The sequence below is a fragment of the Bombina bombina genome, chromosome 4, assembly GCF_027579735.1.
Source record: "Bombina bombina isolate aBomBom1 chromosome 4, aBomBom1.pri, whole genome shotgun sequence".
Classification (NCBI taxonomy): Eukaryota; Metazoa; Chordata; class Amphibia; order Anura; family Bombinatoridae; genus Bombina; species Bombina bombina.
In genome coordinates, this window is record NC_069502.1 from 956,042,329 (window position 1) to 956,065,792 (window position 23,464).

The window sequence follows — 23,464 nt, forward strand, 5'->3', positions numbered from 1 at the left end:
GTCACCTATGCCAGGGTTGGCATCAATTTCTGTGCCCAAAACACCATTAGGCCAGGCTAAAAACAATTGCATGTCATGGAGGGAGATCTAACCTGTATACAGGTGGCCCTCACTTTACGCCAGGGTTAGGTTCCAGAAGGAATGGTTGTAAATCGAAAACCGTTGTAAATTGAAACCCAGTTTATAATGTAAGTCAATGGGAAGTGAGTGAGTTAGGTTCCAGGCCCCTCTCAAAATTGTCATAAGTAACACCTAATACCTTATTTTTAAAGCTTTGAAATGAAGACTTTAAATGCTAAAGAGCATTATAAACCTAATAAAATAATCACACAACACACACTTTACTTGCATTTTTCTGCAAACAATTCTCTCTATGCATTCCAATCTGGACTGATTTATAGACCGGAAGATCTTGTTCCTATGAAAGCTGCTCGATAGCTCAGGTCTAGTTATACTGATTCATTTTAGCTTGCTTGGCTTGCATATCTTTGCTGCAAAACAAGCGTACAGCTCCACCTACTGGCTATTTTAATCAATGCACTGCTTCTCAATGCTTTTCAATAGCAGTCACATGACTGAAAAAAAAGGTTGTTATTCTGAAACGTTGCAAATTGAACCGTTGTAAATCGAGGGCCACCTGTATATTTATAGTGAAATCAGTGGGCCAATGGTTATTAACCCTTTGAAAATATCTCTTACTTATTCAAAATTGAGAATTATGTCTTCTATGCCAGTGTTGGCATCAATTTCTGTGCCCAAAACACCATTGGGCCAGGCTAAAAACAATTGCATGGCATGGAGGGGGATCTACCCTGTATATATTCATAGTGAAATCAGTGGCCCAAGGGTTATTAACCCTTTGAAAATATCTGTTACTTATTCAAAAATGAGAATTATGTCACCTATGCCAGGGTTGGCATCAATTTCTGTGCCAAAAACACCATTGGGCCAGGCTAAAAACAATTGCATGACATGGAGGGGTATCTACCCTGTATATATTAATAGTGAAATCAGTGGCCCAATGGTTATTAACCCTTTGAAAATATCTGTTACTTATTCAAAATACTAATATTTGTATTGGTGCCAACGTATGCCCTTTTTTCAAGTTTGTATATTCAATTGTTGTATAAAGGGATTTCACCTCTGTGTAACTACATTACATGAATCATATTATTATATAAATAAAACCTATATTTTTATTTTAAAGTCAATTTAAAGCAGTCTGACAAAAAAAAATGAATAAGAAACCAACTTCCATGAATAAGAAACAGAATTTCACGAATAAGAAACAGCTTGAATAAGATAAGAAACCAACTTCCTTGTATATACTGTACACACACCACAACACCGGAGATAAATATAAATATAATATGATTGGTAAATACTATAAATATTAAGCTGTTTTAATGAGCATCTTTAATAGATTGCAGATTTGCTTCAAATCATGCTAATTGATTAATTTACTATGCAGTAAGTTTTTTTTATATTGCAGTGTTTTGAGGGAACTGAAAGGTAATTTTTATTAGTAATTTGAAGGCTTGCAGCAGCACAAACTTATTGTCTTTAAATTTCGTTCCTATTTTACAATTGTTTATGTTCGATCGTACCGTCTTAGGTTTCCTGGTTTTCTAATCTTTTACATAAGATCTCTCTATACGTGGTCTTAGTTCAGCGCTCTCTCTCCTCTCGTCGATGTCTATAATATTTTTAGCGCATGCGCTTATTTCCGGCCGCTCTCTGCTGTGATACATATGAAAGAATGAAAATTCAGTAAGAGACTCATGCGCATTTGAAGGTGGGGGCGTAGATTGAAGCTTTCAGACGCCACTGGGGGAACAATCAATTAGGTATATCGATCGATAGTCGGCATTGCACAACAATTGTTTTTTAAGCGGCAGGTGAAACTGCGTATTGCGTAATAGTGTTGCTGCTTGCAAGGTAAATTACTCTGCTAAATATAATTTAAAATGCGTTTTTAGATGCGGAGGTTGTGGATAGTTGACTTTAACTTTAATTTAACTTTGATATACTATGCAGTGTTTAAAAAGCAATATAGAAAATAACCTACATGTTTTATTAATCAAGCCATATTATACTTGCAAAATATTATCCATTAGGGTCTGCATTAAATTTCAAGTACCCACTGATTTAAATTAGCACATTATTTCTTTAATCTCAACATATTTAAACTATCATTTTCTTCTGAGTAAACAACAATACTATTTCAAGTATTTCTAAATGTATTTTCTTTTATCCGATTAATGAAGAAAATAATCGGCCAACTAATTGGTTATGAAAATAAGTTAGTGGCAGCCCTAAAAAAACAGATAAAACCCAAGACTAAAATGTATTTGTTGTTTTTTTCCCCCTTCAATCTCCAGGGAAAATGTCTAACACCTCTCAGAAGCACAGAGACTTTGTGTCTGAGCCTATGGGCGACAAACCAATAACGGCTCTTGCTGGCATTGGAGATGTACTTGGTGGTAAACTGGAAGAACAAGGATTTGATAAGGTAGGATATGGAACAAAGATGTTATCTTTACAATCAATGGAGAGGACCCACAGCCTGAAGCAGGGTGCAGGAGTATGCTGCTTTATATCAATTGGGGGTTTAATACAGCTTCAAATTGGCTACACCATCTTCCCAGGCTGTTTAATAAAAAAAGAGACTTGGTATAGGTTGCCACTGAACAAGCTAAGTAGCCACTGTTGGTTTAAAAATAACAGCACTTTTCTCTGTCAGTGAGGGGTATAAAGTGCTTTGCAGTAACATCTGCCGATTTGTCTCCCTTTAACAAATAAGATGGCATGCTTAATTTACAGTTGGCAAATATTCACATTTAAACTGACAGTAAAGTTAGATATAAACATATATGATTCAGATTGAGTGTGCAGATTTCCAATTTACTTTGTTCTTTTGGTATCCTTTATGGAGAAATAAAGCTATGTAGGCTCATAGGAGCTTAGAAGTGTGCACATGTCTAGCATTCTATGTCAGCAGTGTTTGCAGTACTATGTATAATAATTTTATAAACATTGCAGCAAACGCTGTTACCAGATAGCTAGACATGTGCAAACTTTTTGAGTTCCCCAATCGTTACTCTTTAACAAAGGATATCAAAATAACTTTGCAAAATTGATGATTTAAATTTTCATGCTTTAACACATGAAGTTTTCTTGCTCGTTTCTGACAGCTCATAACACTTTTAGAAAAGTTTCCAATTTACCTAATTTATCAAATTTGCTATGTTCTCGTTTTTTTTTTTTCTAAGAAAATACCTACGTAGGTAGCATGCATGTCTGGAGGGCTACACGGCAGAAGACACTGCTGCCACCTAGTGCAAATGTATAATATATTTGCTAAACTTCTGCCATATTGGTCCAAAAATGAAGTAAATAGGAAAAAAATTAAATTGTATGGATCATTAACCCCTTAGTGGCAAACCATTTTTAAATGTTCTTACCATTGGGGACCAGGGCTATTTTTACATTTCTGCTGTGTTTCTGTTTGTGTTTTGCTGTAGCTTTCTTCTTACTCATTTACTGTACCATACATATTATATACCATGTTTTTACCATTAAATGGACTTTCTAAAGATACCATTGTCATCATATCTTATAATTTACTATAAAACAATTATAAAATTGGATGAAAAAAATTGAAAAAAGCAAACATTTTTTTTCTAACTTTGACCACCAAAAAACACCCATGCTAAACACCCGACCCGTCTTGAAACACGAACCAGATCAAATAATAAAAAATTTACTTTTTCACTAACTTTAGGTTTCTCACTGAAATTATTTACAAACAGCTTGTGCAATTATGGCACAAATGGTTGTAAATGCTTCTCTGGGATCCCCTTTGTTCAGAAATAGCAGAAAAATATGGCTTTGGCATTGCTTTTTGGTAATTAGAAGGTCACTAAATGTCACTGCACACCATACTTGTATTATGCCCAGCAGTGAATGGGTTAATTAGGTAGCTTGAAGGGTTAATTTTAGCTTTAGTGTAGAGATCAGTCTCCCATCTGACACAGAAAGCCTGCCAGTATATATATATATATATATATATATATATATATATATATATATATATATATATATATATATATATATATATATAATGGGTAAAGGAAAGTTAGTAAAGTGCACTATATTAGTAAGCTCCCATTATGGGAATGATTCTCAACTCTCACTTGCAAGATTGCAGTATATGCCCAAAGACAAGGGATAAAGCAGTCCGTTGAAAAGGTAAACTTAACACAGAGTTCAAATGTTTGCACACTCTTGCCCCGGACTCTTCAGACAAAAACAACAGCACAAAAGGAGTATGCCATATATGTTTAGCATTGCCACAGTAAATTCATTGGCTATACTCACTGCATCAAATGCGGTGCTGCGTTGTCACAATCCTTCCGGCTCCGTGTGCTGCAAACAGATCCCCTTTGCTCACCGCTCCTTGCAGAATCCTCTGTGCCGATTCAGTGTGTTTCTCAATTCACACAGTGCGCGTCCGATGACGTATGCACAGCCGGTCACGTGGTATGCGGTGTCCAATCGGTGTATCCCTTTTCCTCGTCTTCAGTAGATAGCCAGCAGACGTAAACAGGGCTGTACATGCAGGCGAGTCCAAACCCAGCCTGATAAGTGAGAGGCTTCCGAGCCTAGGGACCCCAGATACTGGCGTAATGAAATGATCAGTAGAAAGAAATCCAGGGTCAAAGTATTAAAAATAAAATCCAAACTTTATTAAAGTCCACTTGTGTATAAAAAACCATGGGGGTCAAAAACATACAGCACTCAGCACTTGTTGTTTCCAGCTGACATGTTTCGGTGTAGTACCGTAATCATAGCTAATGGAATACACAAGTGCTGCTTCATTTAAAAGCAGAATAAAATTCTGATTGGTTAATAACAAATACAAACCTACGTGTGAGTGTGTGAACAGGTGATTGTATCAAAAGTTAACCTATTACATACCAAAAGAATAGACACTTAAGTTGTGAATGGAAATGTACATTATGTATATTAATAGTTATAAAAGCTTAACTATTAGATTTCAGAGCTAAACCAAAGCATAGGTTCATACTGCCATAACGGAAAACATACTTAATTTCCATTAATTTAAAAATATATATAAATATTTTATTATAAATTTTCTGCAGTGTAGGATCCCCCCGTATTTGCCACCATTTTGGGTACTGGCAGCTGTCTGACGGTACCTACTTTCCAATAAAATTTGCCTTTTTTTTTTTTTTTAATTCCACTTTTTCTGTAGTGTAGCTGCCCTCCCTCTATACCCTCCCAGATCCCTTTTTCACCCTCCTCTCCCACCACTTCTAGTTTAGTGACATTCCCCACCGCTTCTTGTTTAGTGATTGCGCGCGCACAACCTAATGAGATCTCTCCCACTGGCCGGAAGTTCTCCAGTGATGAGCCGCCCACCTGCCTCCCTGCAATGGCTTCCACCCACCAACGATCGGCACCATCGCTGGCCGATGCAGAGAGTCCACAGAGTGGCTCTCTCTGCATTGGATGCTTAAAAAAGGGTATTGCAGGATGCCTCAATATCGAGGCATCACTGCAATACCCTAAATGCGACTGGAAGCGTTCATGATCGCTTCCAGCGCTTGAAAACTCTGAGGACGTGCAGGGTATGTCCTTTGTCCTTAAGGTGTTAAAGGGACAGTTAAGCCCAAAAAAACTTTCATGATTCAAATAGGGCATGTCATTTTAAACAACTTTCCAATTTTCTGTTATCACCAATTTTGCTTTGTTCTCTTAATATTCTTAGTTGAAAAATAAACCTAGGAGGTTCATATGCTAATTTTGACAGTTTTTCACCACTAGAGGGAGTTAGTTCATGTGTGTCACATAGATAACACTGAGCGCATGCACGTGAAGTTACCTAGGAATGAGCACTGATTAGCTAAAATGCAAGTCTGTCAAAAGAACTGAAATTAGGGGGCAGTTTGCAGAGGCTTAGATACAAGGTAATCGGAGGTAAAAAGTATATTATAACTGTGTTGGTTATGCAAAACTAGGGAATGGGTAATAAAGGGATTATCTATCTTTTTTTAAACAATAATAATTCTGGCGTTGACTGTCCCTTTTTAAAGAAAAAAAAAATAGGATTTCATGTCCCTTTAAATTCAATTTTGACTTTACTGTCCCTTTTTCATTCACATACATAACATCAAGGCAACATTTTTAATAAAAAATAGAACTACTATATCGATAAAAATATTTAATATAAACGTAACCACAGTGAGTAGTTTTATATAAAACATCTCCTCTAAACCTACAACTAAGATGCGGTAGCAATTTCTGTTTCCAAACCACTAATTTAAAATGTCAATATGATATAAAAAAGTATACAAGAAAAAGTTCTATACAAATAAAATATGAATTAAATATATAATGGATACAACGAGAGCCAGTTCATAGGACATCACCACAAGAATCATAATCCTGACAAGATTTCCAAAATTGGGCATCATTACTCAATGTATAGACCACTGAATTAAGCCACATTTGCAATTTCTTATTTCCTTTTAATACTGTAAATTGATTTCTGCTGAAAATGAAATATAAATATATATTTTTCTCTCTCTCTCTCTCTTTTTCTCTCTCTTTTTCTCTTTCTCTCTCTTTTTCTCTTTCTCTCTCTTTTTCTCTTTCTCTCTCTTTTTTCTCTCTCTGTTTCTCTCTCTCTGTTTCTCTCTCTCTGTTTCTCTCTCTCTGTTTCTCTCTCTCTGTTTCTCTCTCTCTGTTTCTCTCTCTCTGTTTCTCTCTCTCTGTTTCTCTCTCTCTGTTTCTCTCTCTCTGTTTCTCTCTCTCTGTTTCTCTCTCTCTGTTTCTCTCTCTCTGTTTCTCTCTCTGTTTCTCTCTCTCTCCTCATAAAACAAGTGAACTCCATTGATTTGACAAATAGTTATCTCTGCAAATAATCCAGTACCTAGAATCAATTATGTATGATGATTATTATCACTAATGTTGGTACTGATTCCATTGGTAACTGATATTTCTGTTTAATAACTTTTTTTGATTTTTGCTCTTTGAATTTTATTTTATTGTTGCAATTTTATTTTTTTTATTTCATTTCCTTAACTGTCTGTCATATAACTAAACTCCCCTGTTCTAAAAAGTTTTAAATACACTACAAATCCAATCATATATGGCGTATTCTAAAGATTGTATTTCCTATTAAATCTTGTTTGAGAAAATAGAACATTTAATATAACTAAATTGGAAAGTTGTTTAAAATTGCTTGTTTAATCTTACTGTCCCTTTAAAGTCCCTTTTTAAATGGAAAGATTTTGTGACAAAAATATAGCTTTGAGAAGGGAGAATGCTGATATGATAAAAATATTCATATACTGTACATTAAGGGATTTAAGAAAGCTATAGGGTTTTTTTTTTTTTTTTTTTTTGTTTGTTTTTTTCTTCACAAAAAGCCCTGAACTTAGGGGCCATGGTCTTTACTTGTAGAGTAGTAGTTTCACGAGAACTTTCTGTTAACACTTTACAGAGAGTGGACGATTCATAGTATAGACTTATAGAGGTGGTAAGGGCACAATACTGTGTGAGAAATACAAAAATGCCTGGGATATTCATTAGACTATCCTAATAATGAATTAAGCTCAAGTGTTAGAAGAAAATCTGGTCAACAGTTTTGGAGCCAAAAATGTTTGCTTTTCATGATTCACGTGTCTGTTTAGTGTATATTTAAAGGGACACTGATCCCAAATTTTTTCTTTCGAGATTCAGATAGAGCATGAAATTTTAAGCAACTTTCTAATTTACTCCTATTATCAAATTGTCTTTATTCTCTTGGTATCTTTATTTGAAATGCAAGAATGTAAGTTTAGATGCCGGCCCATTTTTGAATAACCTGGGTTGTCCTTGCTGATTGGTGGATAAATGAATCCACCAATCAAAAAGTGCTGTCCAGAGTTCTAAATGAAGAAAAAAGCTTAGATGCCTTTTTCAAATAAAGATAGCAAGAGAACGAAGACAATTTGATAATAAGAGTAAATTAGAAAGTTGCTTAAAATTGCATGCTTTATCTGAATCATGAAAGAAAAAATTTGAGTTCAGTGTCCCTTTAACACAGTGCAGCTAGAGAGGAGAATGTTTTGAGTTTAAAATTAGGGTTGCACCGGTACCATTTTATTAAGACCCAGTACAAGTACCGATACTTGTTTTCAAATACTCGCCGATACCAATTACCGATACTTTTTTTTATGTCATGTGACAGTTAACCAAGCACAATACAGACTAATTATTTAAGATTCCTTCTTTATAATTATGAAGGACTGTAACTTAAAAGACATTATGAAATAACAGTTTTATTTGTCATAAAGTTCACAGAACATGTTTATAAATAAAAATATTACAATAAAATATATTAATAACAACAAACAACAAAAATAAAATCACAACCAACCAAAAGTGCAATACAGTAAAAAATAGAAAAATAGTAAAAATAGAACAGTGCACTGTTTAATCATGGGTAACAACACTATGGGCTAAATTACATTTGACTGGTAAGTTTTACCAATGCTATGCTAAAGTCTATGGAGTTGGAAATGTGAACAAAGCATTGATAAAGCTTACCAGTCAAATGTAATCTAAATCTAGTCCTAAAATGGCAGGATGAGTGTTCATTGGAATTAACTTAATTTTTGCCATGAGTACTCTTCCTGCAATTATATAAGCTAACCTATGGATGTTCCTCAGAGTACAGTATGTTTTGAACATCATTGTGCAAGATGAGAACTAGCAGTAAAAAAGGCAATTTAGCAATTAGAATAATTTTTCAAAAGTTAGTGGCATGTTAAAGGAACAGAAGCCTCTCTGCATGTTCCGCTATAAGTCTGTTTTTGCTATCAGTAAGGAGGTTTGATTCTAAGTTGAACAGTCTTTCACTTTCCACACTACTGCATGGGGCAGATAGATATTTTTGGACCATTTTAGCCAGAGCTGGAAATCTCAGTTTATTAACTGCCCAGTACTTTAGGGGTTTGTCTGAATGATGTACAGTGATCTCTCCTACAATAATACAAATAACAGCAATTTGTATTGGCAGAACAGTAGTAAACACTTTTTAGTTTAGTCTCCACTTCAGTTTAAAATGAAATGGGAACGTGCAGTTTGAAAAAACGCCACAAGATAGCATAGGGTAGGAAGTGGAGGTATCGGTAAGAGTATCGGTGCATTTGCACGAGTAAAAGTACTCATGCAAATACTTGTTATCCATACCGATACTAGTATCGGTATCGGTGCAACCCTATTTAAAATATTGAATAATCTGCCCATAATTTCAGTGTTACATAGTTTTCTTCCTGGAGAGTGAAGACCCATAGTCTGTGCTCTGTGTTTTTTTTTTTTTTTTTTTTTTTATTGAAACCTGTTTCGGTGCTGTTTTATTGTGGAATCTGCCTGTCAGAGTACATTGAGACTTTAGAAAAGCTGCTCTTCTCTTGCAGCGTCCATGGCAGGACAATTCCTCCCCCTCTTCTGTCTGCTGCTTATCTATCTTCAGGCTCAGTCCACTGGAGCAACAAAAAAACAACTTCAGAGGTACTTTTAATGCTGGCTACCAGAGAGAACTGCAATAGCATTGCAGCCCTTTCTGGCAATTATATGGTTAACTAGTCCCCAAATGTTAGCTGAGGGCAGTAGGTTATGTGGGAGGGGCTATAGTTCTGTCTTTCACTTGTTAATGGCCCTTTAATCATTGAAGCCTATCTCTTGTAGGAGTGAGTCTGCTCTTATTTGTATTCTTTAGTTTGAAAGAGCATATCTATGTAAATAATCTTTTTACATGTGCATGATATTGCATTTAAAATATATTTTTAATTTACAATGGTCTATTTTATGTGTGTGTGTGTATGTATATCTATCATTAAAATCTTACCATCTTCTAGTCCTTTAATTTAACCTGACCTATATTTTCAGGTGCACACACATTTTGGTCACTTGCCCGAAATTTGCACAGGTACATTTTTTGCGCCCAGTGCTGAAATAAATTAGAGGGAACATTGCAGTTTACACATTTATTTCTTGGTTAAGAAGCTTCCTATGCGGTTTTCTTAAATTGTTGGTTCGTCAGACATGATGGGCGGGGCCTAATTTCATGCCCCAGTGCGCGGTTAGCTTCTGGAGACAACAGCAGCCATTAGCTCCGGTTGGGAACAGACTGTGAGGCTGTGTTTTGGAGTGGGACCGGATCGTTTTGACAGGTCTTGGGGGCAGGTAGGCGCCACAGCAGAGCTGTGGCGAGGTGCAGAAACGATTTAGTGATATTTGTCTGCAGAACGTTTTTACTGCCTAACTTACTCAAAGATTTAACTCTCCTATTACTTGTGGTGCAATATCTGGTTGCACATTAGGTTCACAGATCATAATTATTTATTTTGTATAATGTTTTAACGACTTTGCAAAAATAGTGTACACTTTTTATTCTTAAAGGTGCAGTACCCGTATTTTTGCTGATTTGTTTTTTCACATATAATAAAGTTTGGGAACGACTTGTGCTGTTATTACTAGTCTGTACAACATGTCTGACATGGGAAGTCAGTGTTCTATGTGTTTAGAAGCCATTGTGGAACCCCCTCTTACATTGTGTCCTTCTTGTACTGAAAGGGCCTTACACTGTAAAGAGCATATTTTAAACAAGGAAAGTGTGCCTCAGGATGATTCTCAATCTGAAGAGAATCAGGATATGCCATCAAATTCTCCCCAAGTGTCACAACCTTTAACGCCCACGCAAGCAACGCCAAGTACTTCTAGTGTGTCTACTTCTTTTACTTTGCAAGATATGGCTGCAGTTATGTCTACTACCCTTACAGAGGTTTTATCTAAACTGCCAGCTTTGCACGGTAAACGCCATAGGTCAGATATTAATGTAAATACTGAACCCTCTGATGCCTTAGTGGCTATTTCCGATACACCCTCACAATGCTCTGATTTGGGGGTTAGGGATTTTATGTCTGAGGGAGAACTTTCAGAGTCAGGAAATGTAGTACCTCTGACAGATTCGGACGTTACGCCCTTTAAATTCAAATTGGAACACCTCCTCCGCCTGTTGCTCAGGGAGGTTTTGGTGACTCTGGATGACTGTGACCCTATCACAATTCCCCCAGAAAAATTGTGTAAAATGGACAAATATTTAGAAGTACCTACTTACACAGATGTTTTTCCGGTTCCTAAGAGAATTTTGGAAATTGTTAAGAGGGAATGGGATAGACCAGGTATACCGTCTTTCCCCCCCATCCTAACTTTAAGAAAATGTTTCCTATATCTGACACCATGCGGGACTCCTGGCAATTGGTCCCTAAGGTGGCGGGAGCTATATCTACTTTAGCTAAGCGTACAACTATATTCATTGAGGACAGTTGTGCTTTTAAAGACCCTATGGATAAAAAATTAGAGGGCCTTCTAAAGAAACTATTTGTTCACCAGGGTTTTCTCTTACAGCCTATACCCTGCATGGTTCCAGTAACTACTGCAGCTGAATCTTGGTTTGCCGCCCTGGAAGAGTCTCTGAAGGTAGAGACACCTTTTAGAAGACATTTTAGACAGATTTAAGGCTCTTAAATTAGCCAATTCATTTATTACTGATGCTGCTTTTCAAATTGCAAAATTAGCAGCGAAAAACGCAGGCTTTGCCATTGTGGCGCGCAGAGCGTTATGGCTAAAGTCATGGTCTGCTGACGTATTGTCTAAATCCTAAGCTTTTATCTATTCTCTTCAAAGGTAAGACCCTATTCGGGCCAGAGCTGAAGGAAATAATCTGACATTACTGGAGGTAAGGGTCACACCCTACCTCAGGACAAGTCCCTCAAGTTGAGGAGTAAACAAAATAATTTTCTTTCCTTTCGAAATTTTAAAGGAGTATCCTCTGCTTCCTCTTCCTCCACTAAGCAGGAAGGGAACTTTGCTCAATCCAAGTCGGTCTGGAGACCTAACCAGGCCTGGAATAAAGGTAAACAAGCCAAAAAGCCCGCTGCTGCTACCAAGACAGCATGAAGGGGCAGCCCCCGATCCAGGACAGGATCTAGTAGGGGGCAGACTCTCTTTCTTTGCTCAGGCTTGGGCAAGGGATGTACAGGATCCCTGGGCATTGGAAATTGTGACCCAGGGGTACCAGTTGGAATTCAAGGATTTCCTCCCAAGGGGGAGATTTCATCTTTCACGTTTGTCTGTAGACCAGACAAAAAGAGAGGCTTTCTTACGCTGTGTAAAAGACCTCTACACAATGTGTGTAATTTGCCCAGTTCCAGATCTGGAACAGGGGCAGGGGTTCTATTCAAATCTATTCGTGGTTCCCAAAAAAGAGGGAACCTTCAGACCAATTTTAGATCTCAAATGTCTAAACAAGTTTCTCAGAGTCCCATCGTTTAAGATGGAGACCATTCGTACAATTTTGCCAATGATCCAGGAGGGTCAATACATGACCACGGTGGACCTGAAGGATGCGTACCTTCACATTCCTATCCACAAGGATCATCCTCAATTCCTGCGATTTGCATTTCAGGACAAGCATTATCAGTTTGTGGCCCTTCCCTTCGGGTTGGCCACGGCTCCCAGGATCTTCACAAAGGTTCTAGGGTCTCTCCTAGCGGTTCTCAGACCGCGAGGCATAGCGGTGGCGCCCTATCTGGACGATATCTTGATCCAGGCGTCAACTTATCTTCTTTCCAAATCTCACACGAACATCGTGTTGTCATTTCTAAGATCTCATGGTTGGAAAGTGAATGTAGAAAAGAGTTCACTAGTTCCCAAACAAGAGTTCCATTCCTGGGAACTCTGATAGACTCGGTAAACATGAAAATATTTCTGACAGAGGTCAGAAAATCAAAGATTCTAAATACTTGCCGAGCTCTGCAGTCCATTCATCGGCCATCAGTGGCTCAGTGTATGGAAGTCATCGGACTAATGGTAGCAGCAATGGATATCATCCCGTTTGCTCGCTTTAATCTCGGACCACTACAACTGTGCATGCTCAGTTAGTGGAATGGGGATTATGTGAATTTATCTCCTCAGAAAAATCTGGACCAAGGGACCAGAGACTCTCTTCTGTGGTGGTTGTCACAGGACCATCTGTCCCAAGGGATGTTCTTCCGCAGGCCATCTTGGGTAATAGTAACGACGGACGCCAGCCTCCTGGGGTGCAGTCTGGAATTCCCTGAAGGCTCAGGGTGTGTGGACTCATGTGGAGACTCAACTGCCAATTAATATTCTGGAACTGAGAGCAATATTCAACGCACTGCTGGCGTGGCCTCAGTTGGCTTCGGCCAAATTCATAAGATTCCAGTCGGACAATATCACGACAGGTGTGGCATATATCAATCCTCAGGGGGGAACAAGGAGTTCTCTAGCGATGATAGAAGTATCATAGATAATCCGATGGGGGGAGACTCACTCTTGCCATCTGTCTGCGATCTATATCCCAGGAGTAGAGAACTGGGAAGCGGATTTTCTAAGTCGTCAGACTTTTCATCCGGGGGAGTGGGAACTCCATCCGGAGGTGTTTGCAACCTTGATTCATCAATGGGGTACACCGGAATTGGATCTGATGGCATCTCGACAGAATGCCAAACTTCCACGTTACGGGTCCAGGTCAAGGGATCCCCAGGCTGTACTGATAGATGCTCTAGAAGTACCCTGGTTGTTCAACCTGGCTTATGTGTTTCCATCTTTTCCTCTCCTTCCTTGTGTGATTGCCAGAATCAAGCAGGAGAGGGCTTCAGTAATTCGAATAGCGCCTGCGTGGCCACACAGGAACTGGTATGCAGATCTAGTGGACATGTTGTCTCTGCCACCGTGGAGACTGCCATTGAGACGGGACCTTCTCATTCAAGGTCCGTTCCAACATCCAAATCTAACTTCTCTGCAGCCTGGAGATTGAACGCTTGATTTTATCTAAGCTGGGTTTCTCTGAGCTGGTCATTGATACCCTGATTCAGGCTCGCAAGCCGGTCACTAGAAAAATTTACCATAAGATATGGCTTAAACATCTTTATTGATGCGAGTCCAAGGGTTACTCATGGAGTAAGGTTAGGATTCCTAGGATTTTGTCCTTTCTCCAAGAAGGATTGGAGAAGGGATTATCAGCTAGTTCCTTGAAGGGACTGCTTTATCAATTTTGCTTCACAAGCGTCTGGCAGATGTCCCAGATATTCAGGCATTTTGTCAGGCTTTAATCAGAATCAAGCCTGTGTTTAAACCGATTGCTCCGCCATGGAGCTTGAATTTAGTTCTTAATGTTCTTCAATCGGTTCCATTTGAACCCATGCATTCCATAGATGTTAAGCTGTTATCTTGGAAAGTTTTGTTTTTAGTAGCTATCTCTTCTGCTCGAAGAGTTTCTGATCTTTCTGCATTGCAATGTGATTCCCCTTATCTTATATTCCATTCTGATAAGGTGGTTTTGCGTACTAAACCTGGATTCCTTTCTAAGGTTGTTTCAAATACGAATATTATTCAGGAAATTGTTGTTCCTTCCTTGTCTTAATCCTTCTTCTAAGAAGGAGCGTCTGTTACATAACTTGGACGTGGTTCGTTCTTTAAAATATTATTTACCAGCGACCAAGGATTTCCGTCAAACATCTTCCCTGTTTGTTCCGGAAAACGTAGGGGTCAAATAGCTACGGCTACCTCTCTCTCTTTTTGGCTGAAAAGCATCATCCGCCTGGCATATGAGACTGCTGGACAGCAGCCTCCTGAAAAGATTACGGCTCATTCCACTAGAGCTGTGGCTTCCACATGGGCTTTTAAAAACAATGCTTCTGTTGAACAGATTGTAAGGCTGCGACTTGGTCCTCCCTTCATACATTTTCCAAATTTTACAAATTTGATACTTTTGCTTCTTCTGAGGCTATTTTTGGGAGAAAGGTGCTTCAAGCAGTGGTGCCTTCCGTTTAGGTTCCTGTCTTGTCCCTCCCTTTCATCCGTGTTCTAAAGCTTTGGTATTGGTATCCCACAAGTAAGGATGAAACCCGTGGACTCGGTATATCTTGTAAAAGAAAAGGAAATTTATGCTTACCTGATAAATTGATTTCTTTTACGATATACCGAGTCCACAGCCCACCCTGTCATTTTGAGACAGGATTTATTTTTTATAAACTTCAGTCACCTCTGCACCTTTTGTAGTTTTTCCCTTTCTCTTCTTATACCTTCGGTCGAATGACTGGGGGGAGGAGTTAAGGGAGGAGCTATATAGCAGCCCTGCCGTGGTGCTCTTTGCCACTTCCTGTTAGCAGGAGGATTATATCCCACAAGTAAGGATGAAACCCGTGGACTCGGTATATGGTAAAAGAAATCAATTTATCAGGTAAGCATAAATTTCCTTTTTTTGTTGGCTATTGCCTCTGCGCGCAGAGTTTGAGATTTCTGCTTTGCAATGTGACCCCCCTTTATCTGGTTTTTAATGCTGATAAGGTGGTTTTATGTACTAAATTAGGGTTCCTCCCTAAGGTGGTGTGGGATCATAACATTAATCAAGCAACTGTTGTTCCTTTGTGTCCTAATCCTCCAGCGAAGGAACGCTTGCTTCACAATCTGGATGTGGTTCGTGCCTTGAAGTTCTATATTCAGGCTACTAAGGAAGTCGGAAAAATCTTCCTTTTTTGTTGTCTATACAGGGAAGCGTAAGGGGCAGAAGGCTACTTCGACTTCCCAATCTTTCTTTTTGAGTGTCATCCCCTTAGCTTATGTGACAGCGGAGCAACAGCCTCCTGAGAGGATAATGGCTCATTCCACTAGAGCAGTGGCTTCCTCCTGGGATTTTAAGAACAAAGCCTCTATGGTTTTAGATTTGTAAGGCAGCTACCTGGTCCCCTCACACACTTTTTCTAAATTTTATAAGTTTGATGTGTTTGCTTCGGCTGAAGCAGCTTTCAGGAAAAAGGTTTGCAGGCTGTGGTGCCCTCAGAATAGGGTCCGTGTCTCCTTTTTTTTTTTTTTTTTTTTTTTTTATTTTTTTGTTCCTTCCTGTTATTCATTCAGTGTCCTCTGGAGCTAGCGTATAGTTTTCCCAACAGTAAGGAATGAAGTCGTGGACTCTCCCTGCCTTATGGAAGGAAAACATAATTTATGCTTTCCATATAAATTCCTTTCCTTCCTGGCAGGAAGAGTCCACGACCCCACCCGTAATTTATTTTTGTTGGGCGGCTCCTTTTTTAATATTTTTTTCTGGCACCTTTATACCCTGATGGTTCTTATACTTTTCCTTGTTCCCCCGGCAGAATGACTAGGGGGCTAGGGGAAGTGGGAGGGATATTTAAGCCTTTGGCTGGGATGTTTTTGCCTCCTCCTGGTGGCCAGGTGTTGTATTTCCCAACAGTAAGGAATTAAGTCGTGGACTCTCCCTGCCAGGAAGGAAATTAATTTATCTGGTAAGATTAAATTGTTTTAATCCAGAGCTTTGGTCTTAAGCTCTCGAATATGTGAGTACGGCCAGTATATGATTTTGATTTAAAGCTGCATAACAGGACTTTACTATTAGTCTTCCTTTTCTTTTTTATACTTTTGAGTGCACATTATCATATTCGGCAGTTGTTGCTATTTCACAATTTGAAATGTTTCCCCTATTTCTTCTTCAGCAGAAGATGTACCCTTTTGTGCTTAAAAAAACAAACAAACCTCTTTAATTTGACTCCATTATCGTTTTCTTTTTCGTTTTTTTTCTTCACACACAGGGATTTGGGTCCAGCATTGGTTTAAAAAATGTTTTACATTTATTTAATCAATTAAAGACTTTTCTTTTTAAAGACACAATGAGTCCACGGATTTGCCTCCTGGTCAGCAGGAGGAGGCAAAGAGAACCACAGCAGAGCTGTTAAATAGCTCCTCCCTTCCCTCCCACTCCAGTCATTCTCTTTGCCTGCGTTAGTGATAAGAAGAGATAAAGTGAGGTGTTAAATTAGATTCTTCAATCAAGAGTTAATTATTTTTAAAATGGTACCAGTGAGTGCTATTTTGTTCTAGGGTGTAGCCGACGTCCTTATCAGTCTCTAGAGTAAAGCTATTGGTGGCTTTAAAGCAATGGGAACTGGTGGGACATAATTCTCACTGCGCCTCCATACTGTGTTGCTGCCCTTTTGGTGATGGCCTAAGCAGATACTAACTCAGGCCCTATTTGTGTCACAGGGCTATAGGAGGGAAAGGACCTCTTAATCCTGTTGGAGCTGTCATGCTGTCGGACAACATTGAGGTAAGTGCAGTCTTTATTATTCTGGGCCATATATTATCTCACAGAGGACTTTGTACTTATTCATATGTCATTGGGAACATGGGATCTCTAGGTGAAGGGCTTCCCATACAAGACGGCTTTTATGGCTCTCATACTAGAGCATTTTTACAGTGTTCGGAAAAGGCTATGTTAATGGGGGACATGGGCTCTTTAAGGCGAGGGCTCCCCTGCAAGACACCGTTTATAGGCACTGGGCAAGACACTTGGGGCTATATTTGTCTGGGGCTTCTTAAGTAGAATGCTCCTATACAAGGCAGTACTTTTCTGGGCTACGCTTGGGATAACACAATGGCGATCAGCTTTTTTATTAAAATCTTAGCTGAGAAGTTGTCAGTTTTTTGTGACGCCCACGAAGGGCGGGGTTAACTTTCGCGCGCTTCAGTCGGGTTCAGAGAAGCCGCGCAGTTGCCAATTCCTCCGGAGTCCCGACATCCAGTGGTCTATCGGGTGTTACGCTAAAACCGCATGGTTGTATAAGCAAGCGGTTTTTAGCGTTCTGAGACCTGATCAGAAGTTTGCTGGGAGAGTGGTCGGAAAACCGGGTGGCAGGCGCCTCAGCAGAGCTGTTGAGGCGAGGAGGTGTCATTTCTTTTTTTCTGGATAAAGGCATAGTAAAGAAGTTGTTTAAAAGATTATCCAGCGCAGTAAAATTGTTAGATTTTTTTTATTTTTACTTTTAAAAGGCACAGTATCCTGTTATTTTTCAGGATGTATCAAGAGGAAAGTGTTTGAGTTAGTGCTTGCACACATACTGATAAGAGAGTGGTTGGTTAAAAATTTTAGGGGCCTATATAATTTAAAGGGCCAATACAATTTTTTTTTTTCTTCTTAAATATCATGGACTTGGAAGATGTCCAGAATGTTACATGTGCCATGTGTTTGAATGCCAATGTGGAACCTCCTGTTCCTTTTTGTCCCTCATGCATTGAGAGGGTTTTAAACTATAGAGAAAAAAATCTTTGATAAAAAATTGTCGGATGCTTCTCAGGAGTCTACCGATGAGATGCAGTGTATGCCGCAGGTTTCTTCCCAAGCGTCACAGCCCTTAACGCCCGCTCAAGCAGTGCCATGTACTTCTCAAGTTTCTGCTGCAGTCACTTTAAAGGACATAGCTGCAGTTATGTCTTCTACACTTTCTAAAGCGTTATCTGCCTTTCCCATGTTTCAAGGCAAGCGTAAAAGGAAGGACAACTACGTGGTTAATTAAGTTTCTGATGCTATGATAACAATTTCGGACGTACCCTCCCAGGGTTCTGAGTTGAAGGGTATGGAGGTTCTATCGGAAGGTGACATTTCTGACTCAGGAAGTTCCTAACCTCTGACTGATTCAGAAGTGGTTTCCTTTAGGTTTAAAATAGAACACCTCCGCCTGTTACTCAGGGAGGTTTTAGTGACTTTGGATGACTGATTCAATAGTGGTCTCTCCGGAGAAGTTGAGTAAGTTGGATAGATACTTAGAAGTTCCTTCTCACTCTGTTTTTCCAGTTCCCAAGAGAACTTCAGAGATTATTTCTAAGGAATGGGAGAGACCAGGTATTCCCTTCTCTCCTTCTCCCATTTTCAAGAAGATGTTCCCTATAGCTGACGCTGTCAGGGAATCTTGGCAGATGGTGGAGGGAGCTATTTTCACCTTGACTACTATTCCTATTGAGGATAGTTGTGCTTTTAAAGATCCTATGGATAAGAAGTTGGAGGGTCTACTTAAAAAGATCTATGTTCACCATGGTTTGCTATTGCAACCGGCTCCTTGCATTGTTACGGTCACTAGTGCGGCAGCTTATTGGTTTGATGCTCTTGCAGAGTCTCTTAAGACTTTGACTTCTTTGGAAGAGATACAGGATCGCATTAAAGCTCTTAAATTAGCTAATTCGTTTATTACTGATGCTTCTTTGCAGATTACTAAATTGGCTGCTAAGAGTTCAGGTTTTTCCATCCTAGCCCGCAGAGCCTTATGGTTGAAGCCTTGGTCTGCGGACACGTCATCTAAGTCTAAACTTCTGGCTATTCCTTACAAGGGAGTCCAAAAATAATGATATAGCTGCACCACCAACTGTATTAAAACATGATTTTATTGTGCCACTTAAAACAGACAAGGGAAAGACCCTGTTTGGACCTGGCTTGAAGGAAATTATTTCTGACGTCACAGGAGGCAAGGGTCATCTCCTCCCTCAGGATAAAAGAAACAAGCAGAAAGGTCGACAAAGTAATTTTCATTCCTTTTGAAATTTAAAGGGAAACTTTTCTTCCTCTAAACAGGAAGGAAACCATTCGCAATCCAAGTCTACCTGGAGACCCAACCAATCGTGGAACAAAGGTAAACAGTCAAAGAAACCTGCTGCTGCCGCCTCCAAGTCAGCATGAAGGGTTTGCCCCCGATCCGGAACCGGATCTGGTAGGGGGCAGACTTTATTTTTTCATTCAGGCTTGGGTGCGAGATGTTCAGGATCCCTGGGCTATAGAAATAGTGTCTCAGGGATACAAACTGGAGTTCAGAAATTCTTCCCCCAAGGAAGATTTCTTCTTTCAAGATTATCTGCAGACCAGATTAGAGAGGCGTACTTACATTGTGTAAGAGACCTCTCGTCCATGGGAGTAATTTGTCCCGTTCCGATACAGGGACAGGGTTTTTATTCAAATCCTATTTGTAGTTCCCAAGAAGGAGGGAACTTTCAGCCCTATCCTAGACCTCAAGAGTCTGAACAAGTTTCTCAGAGTTCCATCTTTTAAGATGGAAACTATTCGTACCATTCTTCCATTGATCCAGGAGGGTCAATTTATGACAGTGGATCTAAAGGATGCATATCTTCATGTTCCTATCCACAGAGATCATTACAAGTTCCTGAGGTTTGCCTTTCTGGACAAACATTTTCAGTTCGTGGCTCTTCCTTTCGGTCTGGCTACGGCACCCAGAATTTTCACAAAAGTTCTGGGGTCTCTGCTGGCGGTTTTAAGACCACGGGGCATTGTGGTGGCACCTTATCTGGACGATCTTCTAATCCAGGCGTCATCTTGTCAGAAAACAAAGTCCCATACCGACATTGTGCTATCCTTCCTGAGAGCCCACGGGTGAAAGGTAAATCTGGAAAAGAGTTAATTCCGAAGACGAGGGTTTCTTTCTTGGGAACTCTAATCGACTCTATCCATGAAATTTTTTATGACAGAAGTCAGAAAGTCAAAGATTCTGAATACTTGTCGATCCCTTCAGTCCACTCCTCAGCCGTCAGTGGCTCAGTGCATGGAGGTAATTGGATTGATGGTGGCGGCAATGGACATCATACCGTTTGCTCGGTTTCACCTCAGGCCTTTGCAGTTAAGCATTCTCCAGCAGTGTAATGGAGATTATACGGACTTGTCTCCTCAAATAACCCTAGATCAAGAGACGAGGGTCTCTCTTCAGTGGTGGTTGTCTCTGGATCATCTATCCCAGGGGACGTGCTTTCACAGACCGTCATGGGTGATTGTGACAACGGACGCCAGCCTTTCAGGATTGGGAGCTGTATGGGGCTCTTTAAAGGCTCAGGGAGTTTGGACTCAGGCAGAGTCTCTACTTCCCATCAACATCTTAGAACTAAGGGCGATCTTCAATGCTCTTCGGGCCTGGCCTCAGTTGGCTTTGGCTTAATTAATCAGATTCCAATCAGACAACATAACGACAGTGGCTTACATCAATCATCAGGGAGGAACGAGGAGTTCCTTAGCGATGACCGAAGTAGCCAAGATAATCCAGTGGGCGGAGGCCCATTCCTGCCATCTGCCAGCATCCCAGGGGTGGATTTTCTGAGCAGACAGTCTTTTCATCCGGGAGAGTGGGAACTCCATCTGGAAATATTTTCCAAACTGATTCTCAGATGGGGTCGGCCAGAGTTGGATCTCATGGCATCTCGTCAGAATGCCAAGCTCCCGAGATACGGATCCAGATCCAGAGATCCCCAGGCCGAGCTGATGCCTTGGCAGTTCCTTGGTCCTTCAGCCTAGCATATCTATTCCCTCCGTTTGCACTACTTCCCCGGGTTATTCCCCGGGGCATTACAGTATAATTCGCCTTACCTTATTTTTCATTCGGATAAGGTGGTGTTGCATACCAAACTTGGTTTCCTTCCTAAGGTTGTTTAAGACAAGAACATTAATCAGGAGATTGTTGTTCCTTCGTTGTGTCCTAATCCTTCTTCTCAAAAGGAACGTCTGTTGCACAATTTGGATGTGGTCCGTGCTTTGAAGTTTTATTTGCAAGCAACTAAAGACTTTTGTCAGTCGTCTTCTTTGTTTATCGTTTTTTCCGGGAAACGTAAAGGTCAGAAAGCTACGGCTACCTCTTTCCCTTTGGCTGAAGAGTATCATCCGTTTTGCGTATGAAACTGCTGGACACCAGCCACCTGAAGGAATTACGGCTCATTCCACTAGGGCGGTTGCTTCCTCATGGGCATTCAAAAATGAAGCTTCTGTAGAACAGATTTGCAAAGCTGCAACTTGGTCCATTCTTCATACTTTTTCTAAATGTTACAAATTTGATACTTCTGCCTCTGCTGAGGCTGTTTTTGGGAGAAAGGTTCTTCAAGCAGTGGTGCCTTCCGTTTAGGGTTCCTGTCTTGTCCCTCCCTTTTCATCCGTGTACTCTAGCTTTGGTATTGTATCCCACAAGTAAGGATGAAATCCGTGGACTCATTGTGTCTTTAAAAAGAAAAGAAAATTTATGCTTACCTGATAAATTTGTTTCTTTTTAGACATGAGTCCACGGCCCGCCCTGTTCTGAGACCGGTTAATTTTTTTGTAAACTTCAGACACCTCTGCACCTTGGCTTTTCCTTTCTCTTCCTTTCTTTGGTCGAATGACTGGAGTGGGAGGGAAGGGAGGAGCTATTTAACAGCTCTGCTGTGGTGCTCTTTGCCTCCTCCTGCTGACCAGGAGGCGTAATCCCACATGTAAGGATGAAATCCATGGACTCATCGTGTCTAAAAAGAAACAAATTTATCAGGTAAGCATAAATTTTCTTTTTATACAGTTTTGGGAATGATATTGGTTGCCTGGCACTATACTAGATTGCTTGTATGTTAATGTTAAATGCATTATTGTTGTTTTGCAGGCATATGTACTTCTGGGCCAGTTTCTTATTTTGAGGAAAGATGCTGACGATCTCTTCAAAGACTGGTTGAAGGATTCCTGTGGTGCTAATTCTCGTCAAGCAGAACTGTGTTCCTCTTGTTTAAAAGAGTGGTGTTCATCTTTTCTATGATACCTGCATTTCAGATGGTTTTTCCAATGAAATACTTGTGTTCTTTTTGTATATACTGAAAATGTATTAATTGGAAAACTTTTTTACATCAAAACCTATATTTTGTATTGAATAAAAGGCAATAAATATTATCTTCTCCGATAGCTACCATTCAGAATAACCCAGCTTTTCTGAGAAGTCTTAAAGTGCATGCTCTGTTTTACTAGTTTCTTAATGGCTACTGTAATTCATTAATACATAAAGGAAAATTTTGGAAATACAGGAACAGAGAGAAGCAGGCACTGCATCAGGGTATCCATAAAACTTGAATCCTTTATCAGAGCAAGGTTAAAAAAGTAAACAGCTACATTCGCTGTATATCACGCATAAAGGTACATAAGCTGTCTAACTAGTTTCGAGTCCCTACAGGACTCTTATTCATAGACATGACAGCTTATGTGTCCCACATACTCCTGCCTTGTACCTTGCACTTTGTACCTTTATGCGTGATATACTGCGGATCTAGCTGTTTACTTTTTAACCCTTTCTCTAATAAAGGATTCAAGTTTTATGGATACCCTGATGCATCTCTGTTCCTGTATGTACATAGTGGCTGGGTTTCGCCACTGATACGGCACTCTGTTGGATCTCTATGGGAAGATTTTTTACAGACCGGCGTCACTTCCGGTTCTTTTGCTGGGCCCGTGGTTGTTGCTTGGAACGCCGCTCTTGTGTTTGAAAATTTTGGAAAACTTTTTTTAAGCTTTTTCTTGAATCTAATGCTACTGTACTTGGCAGTCATTATTATTGAAAACATGTAATTACAAATATAAAGTCTGTGTAATTACCTTTTTTATACCTTTTGGTAATCTCACATTTTATGCACAGTGTAAAATATATAAGTAGTTCAGTCTTTGTATAAAAGGCCTACTACCAAGTGAAAAACAAATTGCAGTATAACTCAATGGTCTAAATTATTTTGGTTTATCTTC

The 23,464-nt window shown here is 39.6% G+C and overlaps 1 protein-coding gene across 2 annotated transcripts; it reads left to right on the forward strand.

Moving 5' to 3' along the window:
* Nucleotides 1–1,802: 1,802 nt before the first annotated feature.
* On the forward strand, nucleotides 1,803–22,683 carry LOC128655723 (barrier-to-autointegration factor-like protein). Of its 2 annotated transcripts, none has more exons than XM_053709295.1 (3): nucleotides 1,803–1,938; nucleotides 2,382–2,512; nucleotides 22,344–22,683. In XM_053709295.1, exons 2-3 carry the CDS (start codon nucleotides 2,387–2,389, stop codon nucleotides 22,491–22,493), a joined length of 276 nt encoding a protein of 91 aa, XP_053565270.1. In that variant the 5' UTR covers nucleotides 1,803–1,938; nucleotides 2,382–2,386; the 3' UTR covers nucleotides 22,494–22,683. The 2 variants fall into 2 exon arrangements, with proteins under 2 accessions (XP_053565270.1, XP_053565271.1); XM_053709296.1 differs by having other exon boundaries at nucleotides 1,809–1,847.
* Nucleotides 22,684–23,464: the final 781 nt, after the last annotated feature.

Coding starts and splice junctions, on each gene's coding strand:
- LOC128655723 (XM_053709295.1), top strand. CDS start 2,387: ATGTCTAACACCTCTCAGAAGCACAGAGACTTTGTGTCTGAGCCTATG. Junction 2,513..22,343: donor AAGAACAAGGATTTGATAAG/GTAGGATATGGA, acceptor GTTGTTTTGCAG/GCATATGTACTTCTGGGCCA.